This window comes from Zosterops lateralis, assembly GCF_965231275.1.
Source record: "Zosterops lateralis genome assembly, chromosome: 6".
NCBI lineage: Eukaryota > Metazoa > Chordata > Aves > Passeriformes > Zosteropidae > Zosterops > Zosterops lateralis.
Window position 1 is genome coordinate 38,682,500 of NC_139761.1, and position 26,251 is coordinate 38,708,750.

General features: G+C 37.3%; 1 protein-coding gene across 8 annotated transcripts in view; it reads right to left on the reverse strand.

The window, feature by feature from the left end:
- Window positions 1–26,251, reverse strand: part of PHF21A (PHD finger protein 21A) — a 134,839-nt gene that overhangs the window by 21,804 nt on the left and 86,784 nt on the right. For 7 of the 8 annotated variants that reach the window (XM_083862804.1, XM_083862803.1, XM_083862802.1 and 4 more), the window contains 8 exons: window positions 13,587–13,787; window positions 9,698–9,952; window positions 7,841–7,927; window positions 5,309–5,605; window positions 3,483–3,581; window positions 2,331–2,382; window positions 1,434–1,513; window positions 973–1,033 (listed from right to left, as the gene is read on the reverse strand). In XM_083862804.1, the coding sequence (XP_083718930.1) occupies window positions 973–1,033; window positions 1,434–1,513; window positions 2,331–2,382; window positions 3,483–3,581; window positions 5,309–5,605; window positions 7,841–7,927; window positions 9,698–9,952; window positions 13,587–13,787 (1,132 nt within the window). The remainder of the gene's footprint in view (window positions 1–972; window positions 1,034–1,433; window positions 1,514–2,330; window positions 2,383–3,482; window positions 3,582–5,308; window positions 5,606–7,840; window positions 7,928–9,697; window positions 9,953–13,586; window positions 13,788–26,251) is intronic. The other variant, XM_083862809.1, reaches the window with a different exon arrangement.

Below are 26,251 nucleotides of genomic sequence, written 5' to 3' on the forward strand. Positions count from 1 at the left end.
TCTATTTAAAATCTACATAATACAATTTTTAAAAAGACATTTAATTTATTAGGCGATAGCAGTAAAGACACATCTTTTATTTAAAAACAGCATAGCTGCAGAAGTCTCTGCTTTGCCACATTCAGCTGGACTGAAAACATGGATCAAGAACAGGGCTAGGTGACAGACTGGTTTGATTTTTTCCAAACTGACTGATTACTTTTTTTAGACAGAAAACTTAGGAATAGAGAAAGTGTTGAGTCTTTAAGAACTGCAGAAAATCATCAAAAATCAGGTAAAGATTAAGGTAGGTGTGGTTGATGCCATGTACAAATAATGGCATTACGTTCTCTCCCATGCTGTTCTCTTTCATCTGTTTCACCATAATTTAAGTCTTAAAATTTTACCTGTTCTACAGAAGGATTTCTTCTGAAAAACACTGCATGCCTATATGAAAGATCATCTCTCATTTTAGGACAAGTGGCACTCTGGTTGCAGCTAAAGTGCTTAGTACAAGCATGACAGCTTTTCTCACTCAAGGTAAGTTCTTGACCCATCCCTATTGCCAGTGGGGAACAAGGCTTTTGTCACACTAAGTTTCCTCTCCTATTCAGGGCACAGATGCTTTTTCTATAACCACTTTCTTCTTGACAGTAACAATACAATCTAGTAGTTAAAAAGGGGTTCTTAACAACAGCTTCCCTACTCCTAAATGATGTTCAAACATATCACATCTCTAGTGAATATCTAGCAATTTGGGTGGGTTTTGTTTGGGGTTTTTTTTGAGAGTGAAACTCATTTTTTTGAAATGAAACATTGAGCTGCCTAATAGATCTTGCTGTGCTAATCCCTAGAAGTCATGGTCTTTGCCTACCATGGAAATTTACTGAACAAATGAAGTACTGTAAAGTCCTTGTTCTGCTCCATGGAGACTACAAATGCAATATGGAGGAAGAAGCACTGGACAGGGAGACAGGTCTGGGTATACCTCACCTCTTTTACGTGTCCCAGGATGCATTGTGCTGTTCAGGTACGTCACTGTACTCTTCTTGCGCTGCAGGGAAGAATGGAACAATTTCTGTTGGGGAACATTTCTGGCAATAACTAAATGCAGTAGCTGAGGAGCACAGTAAGTACTAAGTGAGATTACTGGCTTTTGTGTTTTCTGAAGCACACCTTCAGAAAGGCTAGCTTTTTTACACTGCTTCTGACATCTGAACTGCTTCAGGCTGATACACAAGCAGACCAACACACACTGCCATTTGACACCAGCTTTATAAAGGAGAAGGAAGAAAAAGATGAAAGTACTAGAAGAACACCCCAATGTATTTACTATTTAAAAATCTGAGGGTCATGCCATTGCAATGGCCTTTTGAACTACAAATGATAGATTGCCTTTCTAGGTAGAACTGAGAAAGCTTAGAACCAGCTTCCCCCAGCAAAAAAATTAATACCTCGGGCTCAAAAACGGCTCCACTGTACACTGGATTTGCTGTTGTTCTTCTTTTCCTCTCTTGTCTCTTACTTTGGATTTCTGGTAAAACAAAGCATTCAGGTTAGAAAACAATGGATCTCAGAAATTATATAAAGTCCTCAGAACTCAGTTTGCATGTGAGAAAAGCTGTACAGATTTCTACAGAACACCAGTCATGCCTGGTATAGGCAACTGGGTTATATTTTTAACTTCTGAAGGTTTGAAAACTAACAACTGACAAGAAATACAAATACAGTGCTCAAGTAACTAATGAAATTACTGCCTTCTTCTGACCCAGTAATCCACAACTAAGACACTCTAAACTCATGGTCAGTATAACAGGGATCTAAAAAAAAGCTTCTGGTAACCTTGCTGATACTTAAAAATACAGTACAGAAATACGTAGGCAATTGAAATGATAGGCTGTCTTTCAATGTATAGGATTAAAAGTTTCAATTATAAATCAAATTATAATCCATTAACTCATTCATTACAAATTATAGTCCCATGAAATCATGAAATAAATTAAAAATCTAGACATAGGTTACAGTAAAATTATCCAAGGTGTATCTTTGCAGATAGAGGGGTTGTCCAGAAGGCATTGGTATTGCCACAGATTTCTTTTCTACCATCAGAGCATACAGTTTCTTTCCAACCGCTGCTCTCCGCTGCATAAATAACTGCTTTGTTTCAACGTCATAAGGAGAACAAAAACATGCACAACAAACCAAGTTAGATCAAGACTACAGACAACCCAAAGGTACTATTGTACAAGAAAATACTGCATTTAATACTAGAAATATTTTGGAATCCTACTTCCAATTCAGAATGACCATGAAATTAGGAGCTGAACAACCAACTAAGACATTTTTCCTACCTTCCAGGTGGTCGTGAGTAACTAGTCCCAGAGACACCATGAAGGCAAGTTTCTGTGAGGGGAGAGAAAAAAGATCATGAAAAGTACAACTGTTAGGATGAGTCATTTAAGTCCTTTAAAGGCAGCTGAACAGTAACTAAGCACCAAAAAAAATTTTAGTGATACTTTGCTCCGATAAATCACTTCTCATTCATGTATGTCAAACTTCTTGAAAAAGGATAGACAAGAGTCTCATTTTCTAGATGGGAACCTAGACTGAGATACTGGGAAATGCCCATTGCTCATGATCACAGAGTTGGCAGAGCTGGGAACAAGAGAGCAGCTTCTTTACCTCCATTGCAGCACCGAACTGACTATTAGAAAATACCAACACGGCTCAATTGCCAGAAAAATATTGCTAGTTTAAGATCATTCTCCATCTACTGTGAACTACAAGGAGCCAACTATAGCATAGATTTGCTATTTGCTAAGGGCTATGGGTTTCTTAGAGGATTCTAATTTTAATGCAGGAAATGCAGAAACATGTAAAAATCAGAATTCTGTTGTCTGACTGACAACAGTTAGAGCTCACACAATAGTCAATCTTAATTCATCTACAGAAACAAATGTAGCAGAGCATTTAGGTAGTCACTTCCAAAGCTCTTCATGGCAGAAAGGCTTTAAGAAACAAGTCGTTCCGTCCTCTCTTTCACCACAAACTAAACTGGACTAAAACACAAGCAGAATATGAATATATGTGACTCTTTCTTTCCTGCTCACCAGAATAGAAATATTTTATAAAGTAAAACAAAGACATTTCTTCAGTTTTGAGAACAACTCCAGAGTGCAAAACCTCAAAGGAATGGAAATCAGCTCCACAATCTAAAACCCCTGTTTGAAGGAAGTATCACCGAAAAATGACAATCTTCTAACTTACAAAGGACTTAGAAGCCAAATGCATTCCAGAACTGAAAAATGCAATGCACTGTATCTATTTAGATTTTTTTATTTTGTAGCCTTATCAACTACTGCTGTCCAACAGGAATGTATGGAATGTTAAAGTTAAGAAGTCTTGAGGGAAGAGAGAGAAAAATATTTTCTGAAGAACAGTGTCCTTTTTTTTTTTTTTTTTTTTTTTTTTCTTTAAAGAAAGCTCTGGGTATGTTCTGATACCTGTGGATTTTCTTCTCGTTTTGGCTTCGGTGCAGCAGGTGGAGTAACTGTACGACTTTCTGTTTGCTTCTCTTCTGTTTCCACATGTGGCTTAATAGTCTGAAAGAAAACAGTGTTTCTCTCATTCAGTGATAAGAATGACTTTTTTTACTTTGACTACTAAAGAAAAACAAATACTTTCACAGGTACAGGAGAAAAAGTGTTTAAAGCTGGCAGTGTACTAACAAAGACTTAATTGAAGAATCTGATGTGAGAGGAATGTTAAATAAGGTATTTTCATTTAACAAAGAACAAAACAGCCTTGTCACCAATCCATTACCCCACACAGCCACACAAGATATAACAGTGATCTTAAGAGTTAACTTTGTTACAGAAATCACCATAACCTATGGTAATAACACACTTCCAAGAAAATTCATCCCATAAAGACTTCCACTTAGAAACCATCCTGCATGGCACATACATATTGTACTTCTCACTCCTCAGTCTTCGTATTTTACAGAATTGTGAATGGCTCAAAAACTGTCTCTCTGAACCCCTCAATCTCAGATGTTTCTGAAGCTTTTTTCTTTTCTCAAGTCATAAATCCTCTGCATGGCATTCCTCAGCCTATAGCATGGATATTGAGGCTATAAACTGAGTTAGGTAAGCTACAGAGAGACAAACTTTTCCCCTTTATGATATGGAGAAACTATACAGAAAAATTCATTTGTTATTGAACCACCACCATTCTTCTATGTTTTTCTGTAGTTGCCAATAATTATTCAAAGAGCAAATGAATATTGCTGACATCAAAAGAAACAGGCATCAAAAGTCAAATATAGCAGAAGTACAACTTCAAATCACATGGAAAGGGCAGACATTGCTGAATAACCTGTGAAACAGCCCTGAGGTATCAAGAACCTACTCTTGAGACTTCACAAGCAGAACTGAGCACGAGTACATCTTTCATGCACATGATTTTCATAGTCTCCATAAGTACTTCAAAAGCAGAAAGAAGGTAACTTCAAGGCACATTAGTCTAGTTATAAGTTATAAGTGACATATATACTACTATTACCTATATAGATTACATAAATATTATGTGTTATAGTATGCAGTATAGTATACAATGTTACACTATTACTAACATAAAATATGCAAAAGACTTAAAAGTGAATCAGAATATTGCTTTACTTGGATAGACTGGCAAGGATTCTCAGTTGCAATCCACACTGACTTAAGTAATTTTTATTTTACAGAAGTCTTTTCTGAAGAGAGACTTTAAACATACAGAATTCTCTGCTTCTGAAGGTCTCCTTTCCAGTCATTTAATCCAATTTAGACACAGGGAACCACCAGACTTCAGAAGCTGAGCGAGACTGTTTTGCCTCCAATCACAAGATTGCAAGATCAAGGGATCACGGAAGAAATGGCTACATTTATCCTATTAAGTATCCCTACAATTTTGTGCAATTTTTGCCTTCACATAACCACCCTTTGAAAAACAAAAGGGCTTGATATGAAGATGGATTTCAGCTTGTACTTATTCTTCAAGATACTAGTCAAACTCTGCAATGTAGCCTGTTTATGAACTACTGACGTTTAAACAGTAGAGGGAGCATAAAAACATTGAAGCAGGAGAAAACGGTGCCAATGGCCCATATGAAAAGAAATGGTAACTTCTATCCCAAGAGCTGCAAGTCATTCCATAACTTATACTGCCACTGGAACATGAATATCTCCAGTATCCACTAAAAACTTCTCCCTGGTTGTCATCCTCTCCAAACCTGCAGAGTTAAAGCAATAAACCCAGTACCTTGCATTAGTAGACACTTTATCTGTACCTGTTTTTCAATGTTTGGTTTGCTGATCTGTACAGTCTGAGGTCCAGCGAGCCTGGTACCCGGTGCTGCTATCACGATGCTGGTGAGCTGTGCCATAGGGAAAGTTTTGGCTATGGTTGCTGTCTGCCCGTTAACTACACGAACTGGATGTATGGAGTTCTGAGAGTTGGGTAAAGAGGTGGGTGTGAACTTTGTTGTCAACATCACAGGCCTCTGAATAAGCTGAGGAGCTGCAAGCATTGGAGGAGGTGCAGGGGCAATAGGAATGTTATTTTGGGCAACTGGTTTAGGTCGAACCTACAAAAATAAGAAAAGGAGGAAAGAAAAAAAGAGAGATTAGTATATTAGTATTTCAGATCAACTTTTTACTAAGTCTTTCAATTCATCCTGTATAATCTGCAGGAGGCTCCTTGATTTTTTTTAGATAATATAATTTTTAGCATACTGTCCTAAGTATGTTATGAGGAAAAAGCACCACATTTTCAAGCCTACTTACATAAAACCCATCCATAACATTTGCATATATAGTCACTGTCCCTGAAATGGTATTTGGATGCACAGACACTTACACAGAATGTTTATTGCCAAATGCCTTATCTGTATCTAAATTAACATCTTGGTTTTACAAGCCAAAAAAATCTATGTGATATTTACAGGCACAGCTGAAGTGCTTATGTTAAAAGTGTTTCAGGGCTTTGTAATGAACCTCCAAGAAGTTATGAACAGTTGACAGTGCCCTGAAACAAAGAATTATTTTTTTCAGCAAATACGTGTTATCTGTCAACTCTATATATTATTTAGATACCTGCACAACCAACCTTGATAAGCAAAAGAACTGACAAGATTATATATTAATCCCTTACTGAAAGTGCTGAAGGTACAGGTAAATGCAATATTTTCTCTTCTTTCACAAGAAAGGAAAGAGCCACAGGAATCTTCCAAAACTATCACCAATGCTTGCTTATTTCTTGTCACTGTTAAGTTTGTACTTAACAATGGACTTAAAATATCATTACAGAGTACAGAAGTAGAGCACATTACTTTAAAAAAATAAAGTGTTTTTTTCCTTATTTGATTCCTATTATCCTATCCATCTGTAATACTCCATAAAGCATTTTACCATGAAAAACTAGGTCACATTCCAACAGATCTCACCATACTCAAATCTTAATCAGACACCAGCCTTCACTTTCCTTTCTCACTTTGCAAAAGATTTACTTTTATTCACAGCACCACATACAAATTAAGTCGTTCATCCAAGATTTTTTTAACGTAAAGAAGCAATCTGTGTCTTCCCCAAATCATTGGAAAAAAAAAAAGTAAACTACAAATTTTACTACTCAACTGAAAACAGAGGTCACTCTCCCTTGCAATACAGAAATACTTGGGAATTATCTAGACATCTCATTTTTTCTTTTTTCGCTTATGAGCAGCAAGCAACAATTAGAGCAATTTAAGGCCGTGGGTGATGCTTTGATTTTGATGACACCTATTCCATGGGGTCATTTCATTTATTGCAAACAAGATCATATATATTCATCATATGCAAATTTCATAACTACAAACTCATACAGGCTGGAGGGTGGCTGAGGAGGTCACTAATTTGACTTCCTGCTCAGAGCAGTGCCATCACTAAATGCAGATTGGGTGGCTCAAGGCTTTGTCCAGATAAGCCTTGCAAAACTTCAAGGACGGAGCTTTCATATGTCTGGCAAGCCTCTTCTGCTCCCTATTGTCCTCAAGGAGAGAAATGTTTCCTTATATGCAGTCTAAAACTTCCCTGTTCCAGTTTATGAGCATGGCCTCTAATTGTCCTGCCAAGCACCTGTGTCTCCAGCTTCTTGTTTATTTCCTTGCTGATACTGGAAGTAACACTGCTGTTAGGGTGCCTTCAAAGCCTCTTCTCCAAAACTGAAAAGCCCAGATGCCTTGGCCTCTCCTTACAGGTCATACATTCCTGCCTCCCCCAAGCTATCTTAGTGGCCTTTCTTCCCATGCTCCATTCAAATTTATCAACCAGGGATTCTAAAACTATAGGATGTTTATTGGACTCAGTTTTATGATTGCTGAGGAAAGGTGGATAATCTCTTCCCTGAATCTACTGGCTGTAATCCTGTTGGTACAGGTCAATATGCTGGTAGGTTTCTCTGCTGTTAGGGTACAACACTCATTTAGCTACTGTCAATCAAGACCTTTTAAGCCACGCAGCTCCTCAGCCAGTCAGTCCCCAACCTATACCTGTGCAGGGGGTTAGTCCATTCCAGGTACAAGACTTTTCCTTTTTTCATGCTGAGGCTCAAGAAATTCCTGTTAGTCTTTTCCTTTATCCTGTCTAGGGCTGCCTGGGTGTCCCCACTGCCCTGAAGAATATTGACTGAACCCTCAAATTTGTTATCATCTGCAAACCTGTCGAGGATGGACTGTCTTCTCCAGCACATCAGCAATAAACACCACACAATGTTCATCAAAAGTCTCTTCTATCTATGCTATATTTAAGTTCTTCCTTCTACTGTTTGTTCTCTGTATACTCACCTGTGGAAGAAAATTTGGACGAGGAGTAAGTCTGGGAGGAGGGATGAACTGCGGCACTTTTATGGGCTGAGGCGTAGCCTGAACCTGCTGTAAGAACATGAGAAAGTTCAGTAAGAGGAAAATTTATCTTTGAAGTTTTTCACAAAAATCAACATCCTGAATATACTTTCACACCTGATGTCCTCTGTTTTCACTCTGTAAACAATTTTTCATAGCAAGAGGTTCCTCATTAGAAATGCAATAAAGACAGAACTAAACCTTACTTTCTAGAACCTACACAACTTGCTTCATAAATTGCAGGCATATTTCCTTTTAGTTCAACTGTACTAACTACTGTGCTCTGTACTCTAAAACTCTAAAATCTAAAACCATTTCATATTTGTTTTAATCATTAAAAAATGACATTACAACAGACAGAAAATAGTAACACTTTGATGTCCAGCTATATGAACTGTGGTCTTTTTATAGTGAATGATACATAGAAGAATGAGAGACCAGCTCATGCAAACAGTAAAGATCTGGAAGTTACAACTCTTTTAGCAATATTAATGACACTATGAGGGGCTCAAAATACACAATTTGAAATTTTCAAAAGTAGGTCATTCATTTGAAACAATTAGGATTTTAAGGAAACTTAAGTACTTCCCTGAAAGTGAACTGAAATCAGCTGCATGAAGCTGCCACATGATTAATCACTGAACAGCACTACCAGCTACCTTGACTACCTGGGGAGATTCTCTGAAATTAATGTCAATGTTACTTTATACCCTTTTATACTTTTGTCCACCCACATAAGATCGCAATTTTCTTCAAAAAGGTCTTGTACTGATTAATTAGTTCTCAGGAAAATATTCTGATATTTTTGATGAAATTTGCTACAGAAACATAAATCAAGGACTAGTATTAAAACAGAATTACCTCCTCAAATCAAAGTTATTCAGCAAGGAAATGAAGCACAGACGCAAAGAACAGATGACAGTGGTGCAAGGAATGACACAGGAAAAGAGAACAGGAGAAAAAGCTCCACTCAAATAGTCTTCTCTATTCTGATCACAAACATATGCCTCATTAGGAAGCAAAATTACTTCCATCTGCATTAAACTGTATTTTAATAAATATAGATAAATCAGATTTATATTTAATAAAAGCATAGCATTTACTTCAGAAGTAAATTTCCCTGTCATGTTGTTATATAATGCCTGATTTCCAGACCAAGAAGCCTATATAATCCAATTCTGAAACACTGGTTCTTTTATTTCTAAGTGGCTAACTATTCTGGAAAAGACTGTGTGATGTATCCAAAGCACAAAAGTCGTATTTCCAAACTACATGTTTTTAAAGAAACAGCATCTGTTTATGCATTTGAAAATGTGCTGAGTGAAGACATGGTAGTGGGCAAACTTAAGGGATGCGTCTAACACCAAAGACTTTATCATGCAAAGGGAATAAGAAATTGACTCAAAAAACCCTAACACCCAAATTGATCAAATGAAGAGAGTCTGACATCTCCTTTGCCTAAGAAAAGAGTAGGAATTCTGCAGAACACAGCCATACAAGTTCAGTAAGGGCAAAACAATCACTACCTCCCCACGACTACAGTTACTAACAGGGGAAACTACACAGAGGTGATAACAGCACTGATTTAATTCTATAAAGCAAAACAGTAATAACAACCCACATGGAGAGAAGATGTTTTTCTTCTAGACTATCTCTTTAGCAATGTCAGCTAGTGAACCTCACACCATGTCCCTACTATCCTCCTTTCCGTGAGAAACCCTGACTGTTTATTTTTTTCCAATAGCCTTATTGTTAACCAAACCCACACATATCTGCAGGGCAAACACATGAAACGCTTACCAAAGTTACTGTGTTTTTTGTCACTATTTGGACTGCCTCAGCTCCTGGCCCAGTGACCTTATTTGTTGTCTGGAGGTTGACTGGTGCATTCTGCGCATCAGTGCTGAGGACTGCTTTCTGATTGTTGTTGATAGCAGTAACCATGGCAATGGTAGGTCTCTGACCCACAACAGAGGCAGGCATGGTCGCAGTTGCTGCTTTCAAGACGAGAGGTAGTGTCTTAGTGGTGATCATAGAAGCTGTAGTTACAGTTTTCTAAGGGAAACAGAAAATACACTGTAAGAGACAGAGACACTCTGTATCAGACAGGACGTGGGTTGGTTAGTCAGAAACAATAGACAGCATGAGAAAGAAAAGGCAGCTCTGAGTCTATCTACCTGCTGTTCAGACAAGCACATTATCTTACACCTCTGAAAACTGGATAGCTAGAAAGCATTCTCATTTGAGGCACCTGTTTAGTCTGTTTTAATCACCTGCAGCATTGCAGATTGAATCAAAACAAATTCCTAAGAAAATTACAATCAAGTGTCAGCAGTGGCATACACATTTTGGATCTTTTAGTTTCATATTACTTCCAAACATGCACTGTCAATATCAAACATTTAAGGTGGAGGTTAGCAGTAAACTAGCTGCTCACTGAGTAAAACTTCTGTTTTCAAATGGAAACTATAGTTACATTCCTCACAATCAGAGGAAGAGGGGGGAAAAACATTTGTAAGTTTGTTTCTTTAAAAACAAATACATATTTTTTTTATTTTGGGCATCCCAGTCTCAGGTTTAGTGATACATACAGTTACCTTGCACTGAACTTTCTTTCCTAAGAGTATCAGTAGGGTTGCCCTGAAGTTGTAAGAGCTGGCTGTTAGTCTGCCCAGTTGCAGGTAATTAAGTTTAACATCTGTGGAATGGGCTAGTTTTGGAATATATATTTGACACCTTGATTACTCTTGGCCTGTTTTAAAAAGAGTGGTTTTGAATCATGTAACACCAGCATTTATCTGAAATGCCTCAGTACATCATGCCCAAAATTCCAAAGGTGAAGCAACTATCTTTTCACAGCTTCGTTTTAAAATGCACTGTCTTCCAAGATGCTAAAGCAAATGGACACTACAAATTTCATTGAAAAAGCAACAAGGGGAGAGTCTCCATATAAAACCAGAACATGATGCAAACAGAAAACTCATGACAAGTGACACTTGACAGAATGGCAAATGAACTTATTTCTTTTCACTTTGGTGTAAAAAATCCATTGCACCAGCAGCACTGCATCTTCAAAACTTTAGTGGAATGATCAAATGCTCTTAGTACTAAATAACCATCATTCCCTTCTGATGTCAGCTCTACGTTCAACAGAGGAAAAAATGGAAAACCAGGAATCAGGCAGTCTTTGTGTTCTGAACATGTCTGATTTAGACTACAGGACTTTAATCATACAAGACCTTTATATTTTTTCTAATAAAATATTTCCAGTTGAATTCTTCAGTATTTTCACCAATACTATTCCTTTAAACAAAAACACAGTTTACCTTCACACCTCTAATTTCATTATAATTAAACTATGTCCCCTGTTAATTATGCACAAGTGTGAAAAAATTCACTGTATAATGCCAAATCAAAGGATAATTTATGCCTCAGTTTTATACATTTATGAAAAATCCAGACATAATTAAATTTTCGTTGTTGCAACACAATTTTCTTAACTTTTTATCTGAGATCTAACAAGCTTATCGACCTCTGCTGCACCTTCCCCAAAGCATGAGGCTGCATTCCCATAATGAGTAACATTATTCAAGCTTTTCCAATGAGATGTAACGTGATATCATTTTCACAAGCATTACATTCAACCATAAACGTTTTAAAGAAAGGTGTAATCAATCATGTAATACAAGACTGTGACTCTTCCAAAAGGTTCTATTAACTCTGCAAGTACTCAGAGTACAGAGTTTCAGTCAGAAGATCACAGAGCTTGAATATCCCTGTTACTTTGCTGAGCACTAATTAGATTGCTTATTCTAAAAAGTCATCAATACATTAATTCATACTGAAGTGGCATTCATAGAAAGTCTGCATCATTGCACATAATATTGCAATAATATGACCTTTTAGCAGGCTTGTTGTTTAGGAAAATTTTAAAAGACCTTCTTACTGGACATACTATGTATTATAAAATGTTACTGTTAATTATGGCATATATACCTTGATTCCTATATTTGACTGCTTTGAAAACAATCACTGTCAGCATTCTCTGCACTGACACAGCCTTGAAAAATGCATTATTTACAAAAACAGGCATGAACAAACTTCATAGAGAGATAAAATATTTGACTTTTCTTTGCCAAAAGAGATTGAGACAGTAAGATGCACAACCTTAGACGCAAAATGTACAGAAACCAGTGAGGATACCTCAGTATTTTACTAACATAAATAAAACCAGAAAAGTGTTAAGGATGAAAGCAGTCTTGTTTATTCAAGGGACAGGACAACCTGCCTTCCAACTTGTAACTACTTTCCAAATAATACTGTACCAATGGTAGTCAGAAGAGTGTAGCAGTTTTTTGACTGTTTCGCTAGAGGGCTCTTTAACTTTGAACAAAACCTCAATTTTTACAGCCCAGGAGATGACCTGGAAGTTAATGAATGAATGTAAAGTGTGGAATACTGAGAAACACATGAAACTGTTTGGTCTCATATTTCCTGACTGAGAAACAGAGATCACTGGTACAACAGTGATTCATTGTTTGTCTATAAATACTTTAGGACACAGTAATATTTGCATCTTTGTTCTATTATAGTTTTGCTATTGATGTTGCTGCTCAAAACACATTTTCCTCAGTTAGGTCTGCTTCATTTCTTCAATATACTTTTCCCAAAAATACAATTAGCTAAGCTTCACACATGCATTTTAGAGCACATCCAAACCAGCTCGGTGAGTTAACAAGAGAACTAACAGCCTAACTAATTTTCTCTTCTCTGCTTTCAGAAACAGGGAAGATGAGAATCACAACTGGTTAAAGCTGTGGGTGTGATTCACTGCAATGTGCATAAAGCAAACTTCATGGGTGAATTCTGCCATCTGCCTATCCAGGTAAACATGAGCTCCTAAGATTCCATCAACAGGAAAGAAAATACTTCATATAAACTTCTTTTTACAGCACACCTCCCTGCATTTTTTAGCTGTTTTATTAGCACACTTTTGTGAATTCAAGTATCTGAACAGGAGAAACTTGAAATTCCCCTCTTAGGCAAACCACTTTCTCTGTTGAGTTCTGGGATTATGTCTCTAATCCCATACTGTACCCAAATTCAGTTCACCTTCCTAATAAAAACTATTTTCTAAAACTTGAACTCTGCAATTAACACTGTATACTTTTAGACAAATCCTTGAAAATTCAGGTATTAGTTGGCATGACTTACATCTGTTTAAAAAGAATCAAGCAGAAAGAAGAAGGAACTGTTTTCTTGCATTTTGTTCACATTTGTAGAGGGCATTTTGTTAGTCATTTAAAAATAAAGGATTTTAATCATACAGTGTGTGTAAAGTATTTACTGTTTATTGAGACCTACTAGGTATTGTCAGATTCATTCATGCATCTAGGGAAAAGACATGCTCATTTGCTAAACTTGCACTTATTTTTAAAAAAGGTGATATACTGCCACCCTTCTTTTCTGTGGGGTTATGATTCAACTTCTAAACAGTACCTAGTTTTTTAAACTCAGATTGGAGATTTCTGACAAAAAACCCCAGAAGACCCATATATGCATAGAAAAAGAAATTCATATTGGTACATTAGTAGGCATAAATGAAAGTTTGCAGTTTTCTCTCTGCAGTTTTTTTAATTTTCAGTGAGCTTTACCTTTAGTAAGAAAAATAATTGTTGTAGTTTTTTACCTGTGATCCTATCACGTTTGGAGAGGGTGCCGTGGACTGTTGCTGCTGTTGATGGTGATGTTGCTGTAGTTGTTGTAGTGGTTGTGGCTGTGGTGTCTGTAGTTTGTTTTCTGATTGTGCCAATGGCTGTATTTGAAATTTACTGTCTGGCTGTTCCTGCTTCACTATCAAATTCTTTCGAAGCTGTTCCACCACTCTTTTCTACCAGATAAACAAAATCATAAACAGAAATGACGGTTATTTAGCTGCACATACCAGAGAAAATAGTAGCCCCTAAAGTTACATTTATTTAGTGTAAATAAGGAACTGCTCAGAAGCTTAGTGGGATTCTTCTTTTTTGGAATTTTAAGTATTGGTGTTATCTAATAGGCACACTGTAAAACTGGCCACAGAGGAGTATTACAGCCCAGCAAGGTGACCTCACTGTTCTTGTAGAAACCCACTGACCAAAATTCAGCCTATTCACAAACCACTGTAAGACCTCAGTAACCTATATTTACATGATTCCATATGCTTTGACTCCTTCAAACATGCACCACTCCTAAACACTGACAAAAAAGAACTTTGGGTTGAAGCTTCCCAGCTGACTTCAAGGCAATAGGCAATTTATTTTGTACCAGGCATTGAAACTGTGTGAGAGACAGCCAATTTCAATGCAAAGTGGGAATCAGGAAGGGCATGGATGATGGTCCTTCTGTTCAATATTATTGCCACCTGAAAAAGAATCAGAGAGGGCTACTTACACTTACATTTTCTTCCCTACAGGGAAGAAAATGGCACAGATCTATTTCTTCCAGCTTAGAGGCTTCCTATTACATTTTAGCTGCCATTAAAGTTTGAAATTATTTTATAAAGAGGCTTCTTCTCCTGGTAGCCATTCTGCATCTTTAGATAGTAACAGGATTTAAGAGCAGAACCAGGTGACTTGCAGTATAAGATACACATTATCTGCATGAATAATAAGGGCTCACAATTTATGTTCGTATTATATTTTAGTGTGGACAACAGTGAAAATACTGTGAGACTACTTTTACCTTCTGTAGGCATGACCAAAAATGTACTTTTTTACCCACACTCTAAACACCCCCAAATCTCGACAGCTTTAAAAAGATTTAACTATATACCTAAGTCCCCTTGATCAAGAGCATATGCACACTCCCAAGCAATTACACAGCAAGGCTGTCTTTGGAAGAGGACAGTGAAGTCAACAGGCATGGGACAGGCTGAACCAAGGACGCTCTGGTAGAAACAGGAATGGTCAGGAAACCTCTACCAGAGCCAGGTACTGACAGTGGATTACCCCAAGAAGTTGCACTTACATGGAAAAGAAAGTTAAAAATAACACAACCATTTTGACAATACAAAATGCTTTGATTTTTTTTGTTTTGTTTTGAAGCATTAGTATTCAGACAGTACCAAACATAGAGATGGAGGACAAAAACCCCCAGAAAATCCAGCTATTTACTGTACTATATATAGAATACTTTTCCTCAAATTTCATTCACACATGGTTTTGAAATTCTGAGCTAGCAAAATACGTTTTTCTCATTTTTTGGATATACAGTAAACTTATGATTTTAAGGATCTTGTTTACGATGAGCTAAAAGGCCACAATGCCTCACACAGTGAGTGTGCACCTCTAGCTCAGTTGAAGAAAACAAAAAGGGCAGGTTCTCAAACTGGCAGATTTGAAAACTGGAACTTTAAAAAGCCAAATAAAAACCACAAGCAACAAACCCTCCATCCCTGTTTCATAATGTCAAAATGTGTGAGCTCACACATTTGACCTTTTAACAGAAGACTGAATTCAGCGACTTGAAGGTAGAGAAGAACAGCCTGGCTTCTACAAAATCCACAGCCCTGGCTGAGGATGCCTGCCCAGCTCTGACAAGAGAAACATAGGCCCAACCTGGCTGAAAATTCAGGGAGTTAGTAAAGGACAGCACCCTGAAGGAACTATTTCACAGTGCATCCAGTGAAGTGCTAAAAGCTGTCAAAGCCTAAAAGCTGTAAATTGTTCGTTCCCATCTGAAACAAGGATAAAATAACAGAATTGTAGAAGTTGTTCCTCTGATTCTGATATTTACATAGTTTTAAAATGTCCTGTGTCTATCAGCTTGCTCATATATGTAATAATTGAACAACCATTTAAAATTGCTTTCTGCTTTCTGAAAAGATCAACCATGTTAACATGCAAATCAAGGTGCGGCATCAGCAAGCAGATACAAGAGCTGAAAACACATTTCCAGAGAGTAACCCAAGGGGGAGGAGAGGAGAAGCAGCGAAGTAGGAGAGGAAATAATGCAACATACTTGTAGAATACCTGCCAAAAAATGGACTGCACATACACTGCACAGGATGCTAAACAATTACCATACCCGGCATGAACAGAAGGGAGTTTTTGTCTTCCACAGCTGCCAGTATGAAATTCAGGGATAATGATGCCTTTCTACTAATTCCCTGACTGAAAGAAATTAGCAGCAATGGCCCAAGAATGAATTTTCATCTTGGTCTTTACAATGGGAAGATCATTAATGAAAAGAAAGGGAGAGGCAGGCTGAGTGAGGACTCCTCTGTCATACTGCTACAGCAGGACAAGAGCCAGCGAGGAGAGCAGGGGAGCAGGAGTGAGGTGAGTCAATGGCATTCACACACTCCTGTTCCACCCCCGAACCTGAACCATGGCCTGCAGGATGGGGTAAAACAGGACCAAAGCACAATTTGCATCAATGCCTTGTGCAAAAAACTGAGGCTCAGCATATTTGGCACAAGATGGATAACATGAGTGGAAAAACGCCGTTGCTCTGGAAGTCTATGCTAGCCTGTTGAAGGCTGCTGAGAGCTGCCTGGCAGCAGCATATCTTGCCATCCATATCCATTATGCAGATATTAAATTGGAAGAAACATCTAATGCTTTTAAGATTCAGAGAGTAAAACTGAAGTTTGCACTGCATGCCAATTGCTTACGCAGTTTAATAAGCTGCTTCACCAACTGTCAGTAAAAATACCACACTGAAACTACAGAAATCATTTTACTATCTGCAAGACTGTTGGGATTATCTGTTTGTTTGTAATTATCAAGAGAGACACCCCGAACAACATATTTCAAAACCCATAGCTGAATTAGCAAAACCAGACGAGTCTCTCAGGGTTGCACCCACACAGGAGCTCAGAGCAGATCTCCCATTTTCAGCGCTACCCTCTGCGTCCCCCTCTGCAGGGCTCAGCCCACGCCGCTGGTGTGACTCGGCACGCAGCGCACGGCTCCCCCGGCATCCTGCTGAAGTGCTGCCCGCAGCCACACGAGCGCCCAGCCCGCGTCTGTCTGCAGCAACCTCCTCCTTCGCTAGGGAATTAAACGGGAGGGTGCTAAGAAAGAAACTCTTGTTTACTGTCAGACTTCATTAACACTGTGTTTTAAAATTGTTCCTCAGTTATTTGACTGTTCTTAATCAATTTTAAAGACAGATTGTGCTGCAGAAAGTACGGTCTGAATGACTGATATTTGCCAAGGCTGATATCAAGTCCTAGGTGCATGTCTTAGAGACTGAATGCCAGTCAGATTCAGGTGTTCTAAAAGCACCACAGAATTCTTAAGAAATATTACTAATTCTTTAAATGTAATCATTGTCATTTTTCCTTCCCACTCCCATTTAAGAATATTTAATTCTTACTCACACCTTCAACATTTTAAATTGAAATTAACTCAATGATAAACACATCATCATGCACACAACGTAAGTTTTCTGCATGTCTTAAAGCTCTAATTCTCCTCATATTCCTAGAACAGTTTCTTTTCCTGTCACAATATGAATGTATGAGAAGCATTTGTCTTTCAAGTTTACTGAACCTTCCACAAAACTCAATGTCAATCCTCTCTTTACCTCCACGATATGAAAGAATAATCTCATCCTTTCTTCTGAACTGCATTCTACCCAAAAAGGAACTGCCAACCCTACGCAATGGTTACTATCAGACTACTTCCAAACCCATTTGTCGAACAGTGCCCTGTAAGGACACTACATCATCTCAGAGCTCTTGCTGTCTTGACATCTTTATCGCTAATCTCATCAGGAACCGTTCACACCACTGAGTTCAGAGCCCAAGACGTCTTACATGACCCTTCCTTAAAGTTAATAATTGCAATCAATATTGTGACATTTTGCTATACCACTTTCTCATTCATGCCACAGGCCAGATCCTAACACAGCATTGGAAGATTATTTTGGTTTGATTTAGCGGAAAATAGATCTTCTTGATCATGTATCTGTGCCTGAAGACATCTCTGTGCTCATATAAAAACTACTATGAATATGTTGTTATAGGGTAAGCAAAGTACTTGGAGCAAACCTAAAAATAAGTACAGTTTAAGGTTTTTATCCTTGTTAGCTAAGCATTATTTCCATTTTAATCTGTCATTCAAGCAAAAGATAGTTCTCTGAGTACATCTCTCCTTTAAATACTAGATCCCTGGTTGTATTTGATGACACATTTTCCTCTTCTATCAGGAAACATGAAAAGAAATGTTTCATTCAGAAAAACATCCATATCTAAAGAAAGTTCTGCTTTTAAACTTCAAAAATCAATATAAATGAAAATATAAAGATATTTTTTAAATGAGAGAGTAAACCAGCATACTAAATGCATACATTTCATATTACAAAACCAAAGCTGATGTGGTTTGAACTGCTCACTTGCCTGCCAGTGAGATGCTTTCCTGCTCTCCCAATCTCAGGAAGTCAGCTATTATGGATCCTCTGCTACCTGTGCTCTCCAATGACCAAGATGTTCTCTGGGACATAAAAGCTTCCTACTGCTGCATGTGAAATGGTTAAGAGGAAGTACTGATTTCAAATATGCTGCAACTTGGAACTGGGGAGGATGGAGGGAATTTCACTACTCCTCAATTTTCCTTTTCAGCCTCCCTTCTCTCTCTTTGTCAGTCTTATTCCCTGCCACTACCCAAAGACAAAGATACCTGAACTTCCATGGCAGAAAGAAGATAAAAGATTTTGGAGATCTGGTACAATTAGTCTTCAACCTGCAAAGCAGGTGCATTTGGGGAATGGAATTTGGGAATGAAAAGATTACAAGCAAGGAGAGTAATTGTACACCCATGTACTGCTTTAAGATGATATCTAAAATTTATAATAGTGAAATCCAATTATAGAAATTGATGACGCAGAATCTACACCAGTAATGAAAAAAAAAACCCTTTTATACAAACCAGCTTCAATTAAATTCCATTGAAAGAATGATCTAAGAACTACAGAAATATTTTTAGCAATTTCTGTGTTTATCCTGTATTTTTATGGAATTTTGCACTTGTGGCTGTGCTTCACTTATAGCCAGATCTTTTTATCAACTAAATCTAAACCAACTAAATTAGAAAGAATTTTATTTCCAGAAAAAAGAGTGATACAATTTCCTACTTCTTAAAGATGATCAAAATGGCACCTATACCTTTCAGTCAGAAAAGGCTCCCCCTGAGGCAGAGGGGCTTGAATGCTGATTGGAAATGTAGCAGCGGGACTGGGAGGCCACTTCCACCTCATACTCAAATACCTTACTGAGCATCATTACTGAAATGTGCACCATTGCTATTTATAGCTGAAAAATCTGTTATTTTTTTTTAAGCTTTAGTTAAAATACTTGGGTATATAACCTTACCTAGTCAATGGCTGCATTGCCAATGCTCCAGTCCCAAAGAGCATATGCTGCTTTCAGCTCACAGAAAACACAGCTAAAAGCAGCACAAAGACACAAGGACTTCCACATGTCTAAAAAAGGTTGCAGAGCATGTGAGAGCAATTGAATGCTTCTTCTCCCTCCCTCTGCCACGATGGTCCTGTGGGATGAACTTACACTTACAATACTGATGAGCACTAGAGATGAACCGCTTAGTTTTGGTACTTCCCAAACTCATGAGTTTGATTTGCAGTCTTAATATCTTTAATGCAATTTCTAACTGTGGCATCTGGTACCTTGTGTAAAATGGAATTTACCTAAAACTTAATTCCATAAAAATCAACTTTAATGTTATGTCCAAAAAATATTATTAGATGGCACTGGCATGATGTGAAAAGTATTTTTGTCAATAAAAATGCTGTTAGACTTATCACAATTATATTTTAAATTAATTCCTACAGGTGTGATTCTGAAATAAACACACAGTTCAGACACGAATATACATATTTTGAAAGATATACTGAATTTTTCCTTTATGATAGTGAAACACCACTTAAAGCTGCTAGAAATCATTCAGAAATGGATTATGACAGTTCTGAAAATAATGTTAATTTCTTCATTCTTAACAGGGGAGAATGCTTAATATTTTTTAAAATTTAAAAACATAGCTAGAATTAGAAATTAAAATTGTCAAAAATAGCTGTTGTGCTATTCTGCTTTATGTGACTTCTTGATTGCTTTATTTTCATTACTATGTCTTTCACCATTTGCAGCACCACAAGACCAATTAATTTTTGGAAGGGAATTGTGTACCGTGAAATGCCTTTTGCATCACTGTCTTCTTGTTATAGAATATTTACTCTTGCACAAAGCAGAGTACAGAGAATGAACTAGTAGACGAAGCACACTTATAATGTTTTCCTGCAGCTCAGATATTAACTAAGTGTAATATCTAGCTTTTTACCCCAGCATGTATGTTAACAGAAAGAAATTTGAAAGAACAGCAACAATAATTAAACAATGAAGCAATTAATGGAAGGGGAATTAAGTGTGTGACAATAGGCAAAACAGAAAAGGAAAAAGAGTTAACTGCAGTACTTTGAATGTAATTTACGAATAATGAAATTAAAGGAATTTTTTTTTTTTTTATTTGACAAGGTTTGACAAAGTTTTCTTGCTTTAGGTTTTTCTCCTTTACAGAAATGTTTCCAAGTACAAATACAAACTGGTAAAAAGGATACAGGGACAAACTCAACATGAAAACACTGAAGAAATTAAAGAATTAAACTGCTGACTACACTGGAAAATGTGCTCATTTTAATTTTATCTTGCCCATCTTATTGTTCTACCCCCATTTGTCTGTTTCATGGAGAAAAATAAATTCTTAAGAGAAAAATAAAAAAGCCATCTAGACATAGTTTCAGAAATGAAACAAGTTTTGTACTTCAATGTAAAATAAAGTCCGTATGATCTCCAACTGAACTTAGCTTACTAGAATCAATTGTATCAATGTGGTCTTGTAAAATCTGTCATAGACTGAAGCCTGCAATATAAAATCTCAGAATGAAAAATACTGTGGATTGTTATTCTTACGCAGAATACACAGGAACAGCTCCCCCCATGGGAAAGCCATTTGCATCTATACACAGTAGCTGTTTACTAAAGCTAAACACCTCTGCCAGGCCAGTCCCACTGTTTCTCTTCTCCTACCTGTGATTTACCTCATGACATCCTTTAAACTGAAGTTGTCTGCATTAAGCAAGCAAAGTAGAGCAATTCAAATAAGTAAACTTATTTCATGTTTTAGAAACAAACAACCTAAAGATAACTATACTCTTCAATCTGGTAACTCCTCATATTTTGAATAACTCAAAGGGAAAAGATAGTCACAAAGTAATTTTACAACATACTACTGCACATTTTAATGTGCACAGTATCACAGTCCTTGACTAAAATTTAGTCAGCTTCAGTAGAGTTCTTGTGCATCCTACAGCTATTCTCATGATTGAATCACACCTCCTCTCTTCCTCACAAAAGGAAACACACACAGTTCATGCTCATGTGCCTCATGCATGATCAGAAATATCAAGCAAGCTGACTAGTTTTACTAACTCACAGAATGGAAATGCGTTCTCTTGAGAACAGAAAGATCTGGATGCTCAAACTCTATCATACAACTCTATTGATAACTGTGATTTTGGTAACAGCATCTAATACTTCCTTTCCACAATTGCTTTACAAATGTCACAAACTAACACCAGCATTTTCCCTGTTGTAAATTAAATACTGTTTCGTGCCAATTCAATTAAAACCTATCACTAATAACATCACATCAGTTCACTGGTGATCTCTACTTCATAAGCAGAAGGAGTATGAGAGCAAAAAGTCACAGTTTCACCCCATTCAAATGAGAGGTTTATCTCTTCTTCCCAGTAATTTGAACAGTGTATCAAATACAGGTGTTCTGTTCAGCTAAACGTACCTGCTGTCCTATTCTCCTTAGGTAACGAAGGACAATCAAAACAAAGAAAAATGCCTGCTTCACAGAGAAGACATCAAATTAAATCACTGCAGAAGTTCCAAACCGCTGGCCTTCAACTGTATCAAGGCTTGTGGATCAGATAACAGTGACTCTGAAAAACAAAGCCATGGTTCTTCCTTGCCCTGCCAATTTAAATGGTATGGAGAGATGAACTGTGTTTATCTTGGTACAAAAGGTGCATCACTAAGTCTGGCTAAAACTACACAACAACTGAAGATTTGCTGAACTACCACTGTTCTTAAATTAAAACACCCAAGAACAGGCATTTTCCCAAAAGAATGCAAAGCTACCTTTTTCTTGAGGGATGCAGAGGTACTGGAGACAGTTCAAAGGAAGACCACAACCATAATCAAGGATCCAACAAACTACATTGTGTAATATGAAGCTTACTGAGGCTCCATCTATCCAGTTTACTGAAAGATGACTACTCACTCAGTACAGATATTTACATACAGAAAAGAAATCAAACCATGGGAGAATTTTTTAGTTTCTCTGAGAAATATAAAATGATGATTCTGTATCTGAAAGTTGAAGGTAGGCAAATTCAACTTCAAAATAAGATGCAGATATGGTTAAATACTGTATCAGCTAATAAAAGATGGTTTACCATGGTTTAAAGTTTCTAGAAAAAGAGTATACAACTTTCCAAAGGAAATGCTAAATCTGAGTTTCAGAGCAGACTGTATAGTAGATGTGAGGGGAGAGGGATCTGAGACTTGGGAAACCTCTGCTCATTCCCATCTCTTACAAGGGACAAGTGCCATCACTGTTCCCAGCATGCTTCTCCAGCACTGAAACTCCACACAAAGACAGCCTTACTCTTTAGAACATGAACATGTCCCACAGGCACAAACAACCAGGCTCTTCTTCACCTTCTCCTGAAACACAAGATACTGGCCACAGACAGAGAAAAAGAGGCTAAGCAAAGCAAGCTTTTCTTCTTCCTTTGATTGCCTTTTATAGTATGCCCTCCTTATATATTTAGACTTTTACTCATTTTAGATTTGGAATGGGAAAAAAATTCTCCAGGATGTTTTTTCCCCTTCACTGCAATGCAGGATGTGGATTGCCTGCTAGGACTAGCTGGGCAAATTTCCCCTAATCAACCTGCTGACATTGCAAGGGCCTTCAGAATATCTGGCAGCATAATCTACCACCTGTTGTCTGCAAAACAAAGATGTGGAAGACAAAAATTTAGTACACTTGATAACCCAACTGTCCAATTCTCCCTGAATCAAGACATCGGACAGCATTACTGGAATAGAATATAATGGCCTCTAACATGTAGTAAGTTAAATCAGTCATTTCCTTGTCTTTTGGAACTGATGTGAGGTGTCTTCCCTGTACTTCCTAGGTGCAGTTTCATAATTAAAGTTTATCTGTATTCTATTAAAAGAAAAAGAAAAAAACAATCCACAACTGCATGCAGTTCTATTCTTTCTATAGACAAAAGACAAACATTTGAAGAACATGATAGTTTTCAAGAGACATACACAGTACCTAAATTAATTCAGAGGATCAGGCACTAGTATCCAATCTCAATTTATGTATGTAATCTCGAATTTTGTTTGGTTCCTGCAACATAAATCCCAGTAACTGTTCTTGCTTCCACCAGAACTCTTCTCTATGAAAGCTTAATGCCTTGGTATCAAAGCCCTAGGATGATGCCATCTCTCTTTCTGCAAGGTAATGGTTATGTGATATGCAGACATGAAAAAGGCACAAATAGCACACAAAGATCTTTCTGACATCAATGGATACTTCACAGGACGATGGATTTGAGACCTGCTATGTAAGTATGGACAATATCCTGCATGAAAAAAGTACTAACAGAGTCTACATAAGGGAACATAAACATTCCTACCATAAGTTCATACTATTCCTTCACAGTGTGCCTGCCTGTTCAACAGTTACACTGTCATAATTTTAGACTGTTAAACCTCTAGTCTAGGGTTTATAAAAGATCAGAGCACTTGTCACTCTCAGTGCAGGTAGAGTGAGATAGAGTGGTTGAGCAGTTCATTCTTCTTTCTAATTACACTCCATTAACCTTCCACATGAGAGCTCCCCTGTGCTTTCGTACCAGCAGCACCAACTGGCTGTGTTTGATAAGGCTCAGCAGCGTTTGCAAGACCAGCACGTGTCACTGAAGGAACAGTTCAGCTCAGCAGCCCTTGCAGAAGCTGCACTGGCGCCCTGTTACTGAGCCGCAGTCAGATTCAGCTGAATTGTACACAGATGGACACCAGCCTCACCCTGCCCACTTCCCTCACAACTCTACCCCTTGAACTTCAGAGATACATGATCTATCAGAAAGCCAAATGCAGAACTAGGGAATTATTCACAACGGGGAACCCAGCAATTATCACACTTTCACCTCACTGCAAAGACCTGCCAAGAGAAACACATTTAGAGCACTAAAGCATGCAGGGCAATAGAAAAGAAGTTGTTGTTACATTATAATTAGATCACGTTAGTGTTTGCAACCAGAGTACAGAAAAGGAAAATTACTTTTGAAATTTAAATATTTTTAAATGCACTTTCAGTATCTGGGGTTGTTTGTTGTATGTTCTGAAGACCACACTGCTTACAAACAGGATTATATTTCTCTATAACCTTCTCAAAAGTGACCACGTAAATGAACAGCTTTTCTAAAAAGAGAGACTTCTTCGATTAATAATGTATTCTATGAGAGTTTTAAACTCAGTGCCAGGAAAGCTATTTTCCATGTGTATGAAGGTAGATTAGCATTTGTGTATACTGAGTAACAGTGTCAGCACATGCTTACACAGATAAAAGGGAAACAAATTTGGAAGGAGGGATTGTAAACAATCTGGAACAGAATCCAAATTATTTTAAAAATAAATGAAACATTACAAAATCTACACTTTTGAATGACATTTTACACAATCCCTTGAATTTTTTAACTGTTTCAAACGACTTCACAACAGAAAGTGGTACATGGAACTGGCCTATATAAATGAGTGATGGCAATACTCTTTTTGCTATTAGTTCCATTATCCCTTCCTACGCCTCTCCTGTTTTTTAACATATTTTGATACTCGCAGATGCATGTATCCCCATAAATAAATATAACTTACTTCCACTGTAGGATTCCAAACCTTCAAGCTAATATTTTGAAATGACTGCTGTTTTCTAAGACTCGGTAAGTTTGAAGTGTCTGATACAAAATCTGTTTGTGCTACAAGCCAAGCAATGAATCCAGCCCTGTCCTTGTTCAGGAATTTTATTTTGGAGTTCTGGTGCACGTTGTCAAAGATCCTCTCCAGTACAAAGAGAACAGAGGTGGTTCTTCTCTTATAACAAGAAGGTAAACACTACTACTGAACCCACTTAAAAGTAACCTGAAGAGACTTGTTTTACAAGGATGATCATTAAAGACCGTTAGACCCACCTTCTACATCTATAACAGATTTTGGACCTGCCTTCTTCAATTTTCTTAAATTTAGTCTTTAATGCAATTTAACTTGTGCCATCTAAGCCTGAAATAGACAACAGAAATTCAGAATTTGTGGATGTGATCAACCACAGTGAATCTAAAACTGTCAGGCTACTGAGGTTGCCTCAGGAAAGGTATAGACAGGGAACAGACAGAAAACAGTTAGTTATTAGCTCCAAGACACACTTGCTCAAAGTGTGAACACAAGTATCTTTTTAACAACAATTTTTTCAAAGAATAACAAATAATCTTGTTGGGATACATTTGATATCAACAAAGTGTAAGATTAATTCTGTTGGATATAATTTCTCTACTAAAGACCACTCTTAAACCTAATAAATTTGAAACAAACACAATTAGGACATTGACAATATTTAACTACAGCATCCCTATCTCTTGTTCTGTAAAAATCTATCCACAGTGCTTTAATAATATAATGCAATGAAATCTTGTTTGAGCTAGGATTAAAATTTGTCAGACTAGGATAGCACCAAAGGAAAGCAGAATGACATTTCTGTGCCACACTTAGCTCTTACTTCTGTAAAAATGATTTTCAGACATGAATTGTACCCAGTACCTCTATAACTTGCACTCTCACGTTTTTTGAAGTATGTACTGGTATCATGACTTAAAGCCCCAAAATTCCCGGCTGTAAACATCTAGTGTTATACCTGCTTTCAGAATAAAGGATTGCAGAAGCACTTCCTCCCATATTCCTGGAGCAGTCAGCCATTGCTGCTAACCCCATCTTGAATACTGTTTTCTGACAAGTAGGCCACACTCACCTCTAAAGAATGCAACACTGCAGCTAATGGAGACTTTTTAAACTAATCACCTGAGAAATGTACCTCTTTAGAAATTTTTGGTAATGTTTGTTATGTCCCAACAATGCTTAGAAAATATTTCAAAAGGAACTATTTTGCTCTACACTGTCTTATTATTCTCTTTATACAGAAGACTTCTCAAAAATAACCC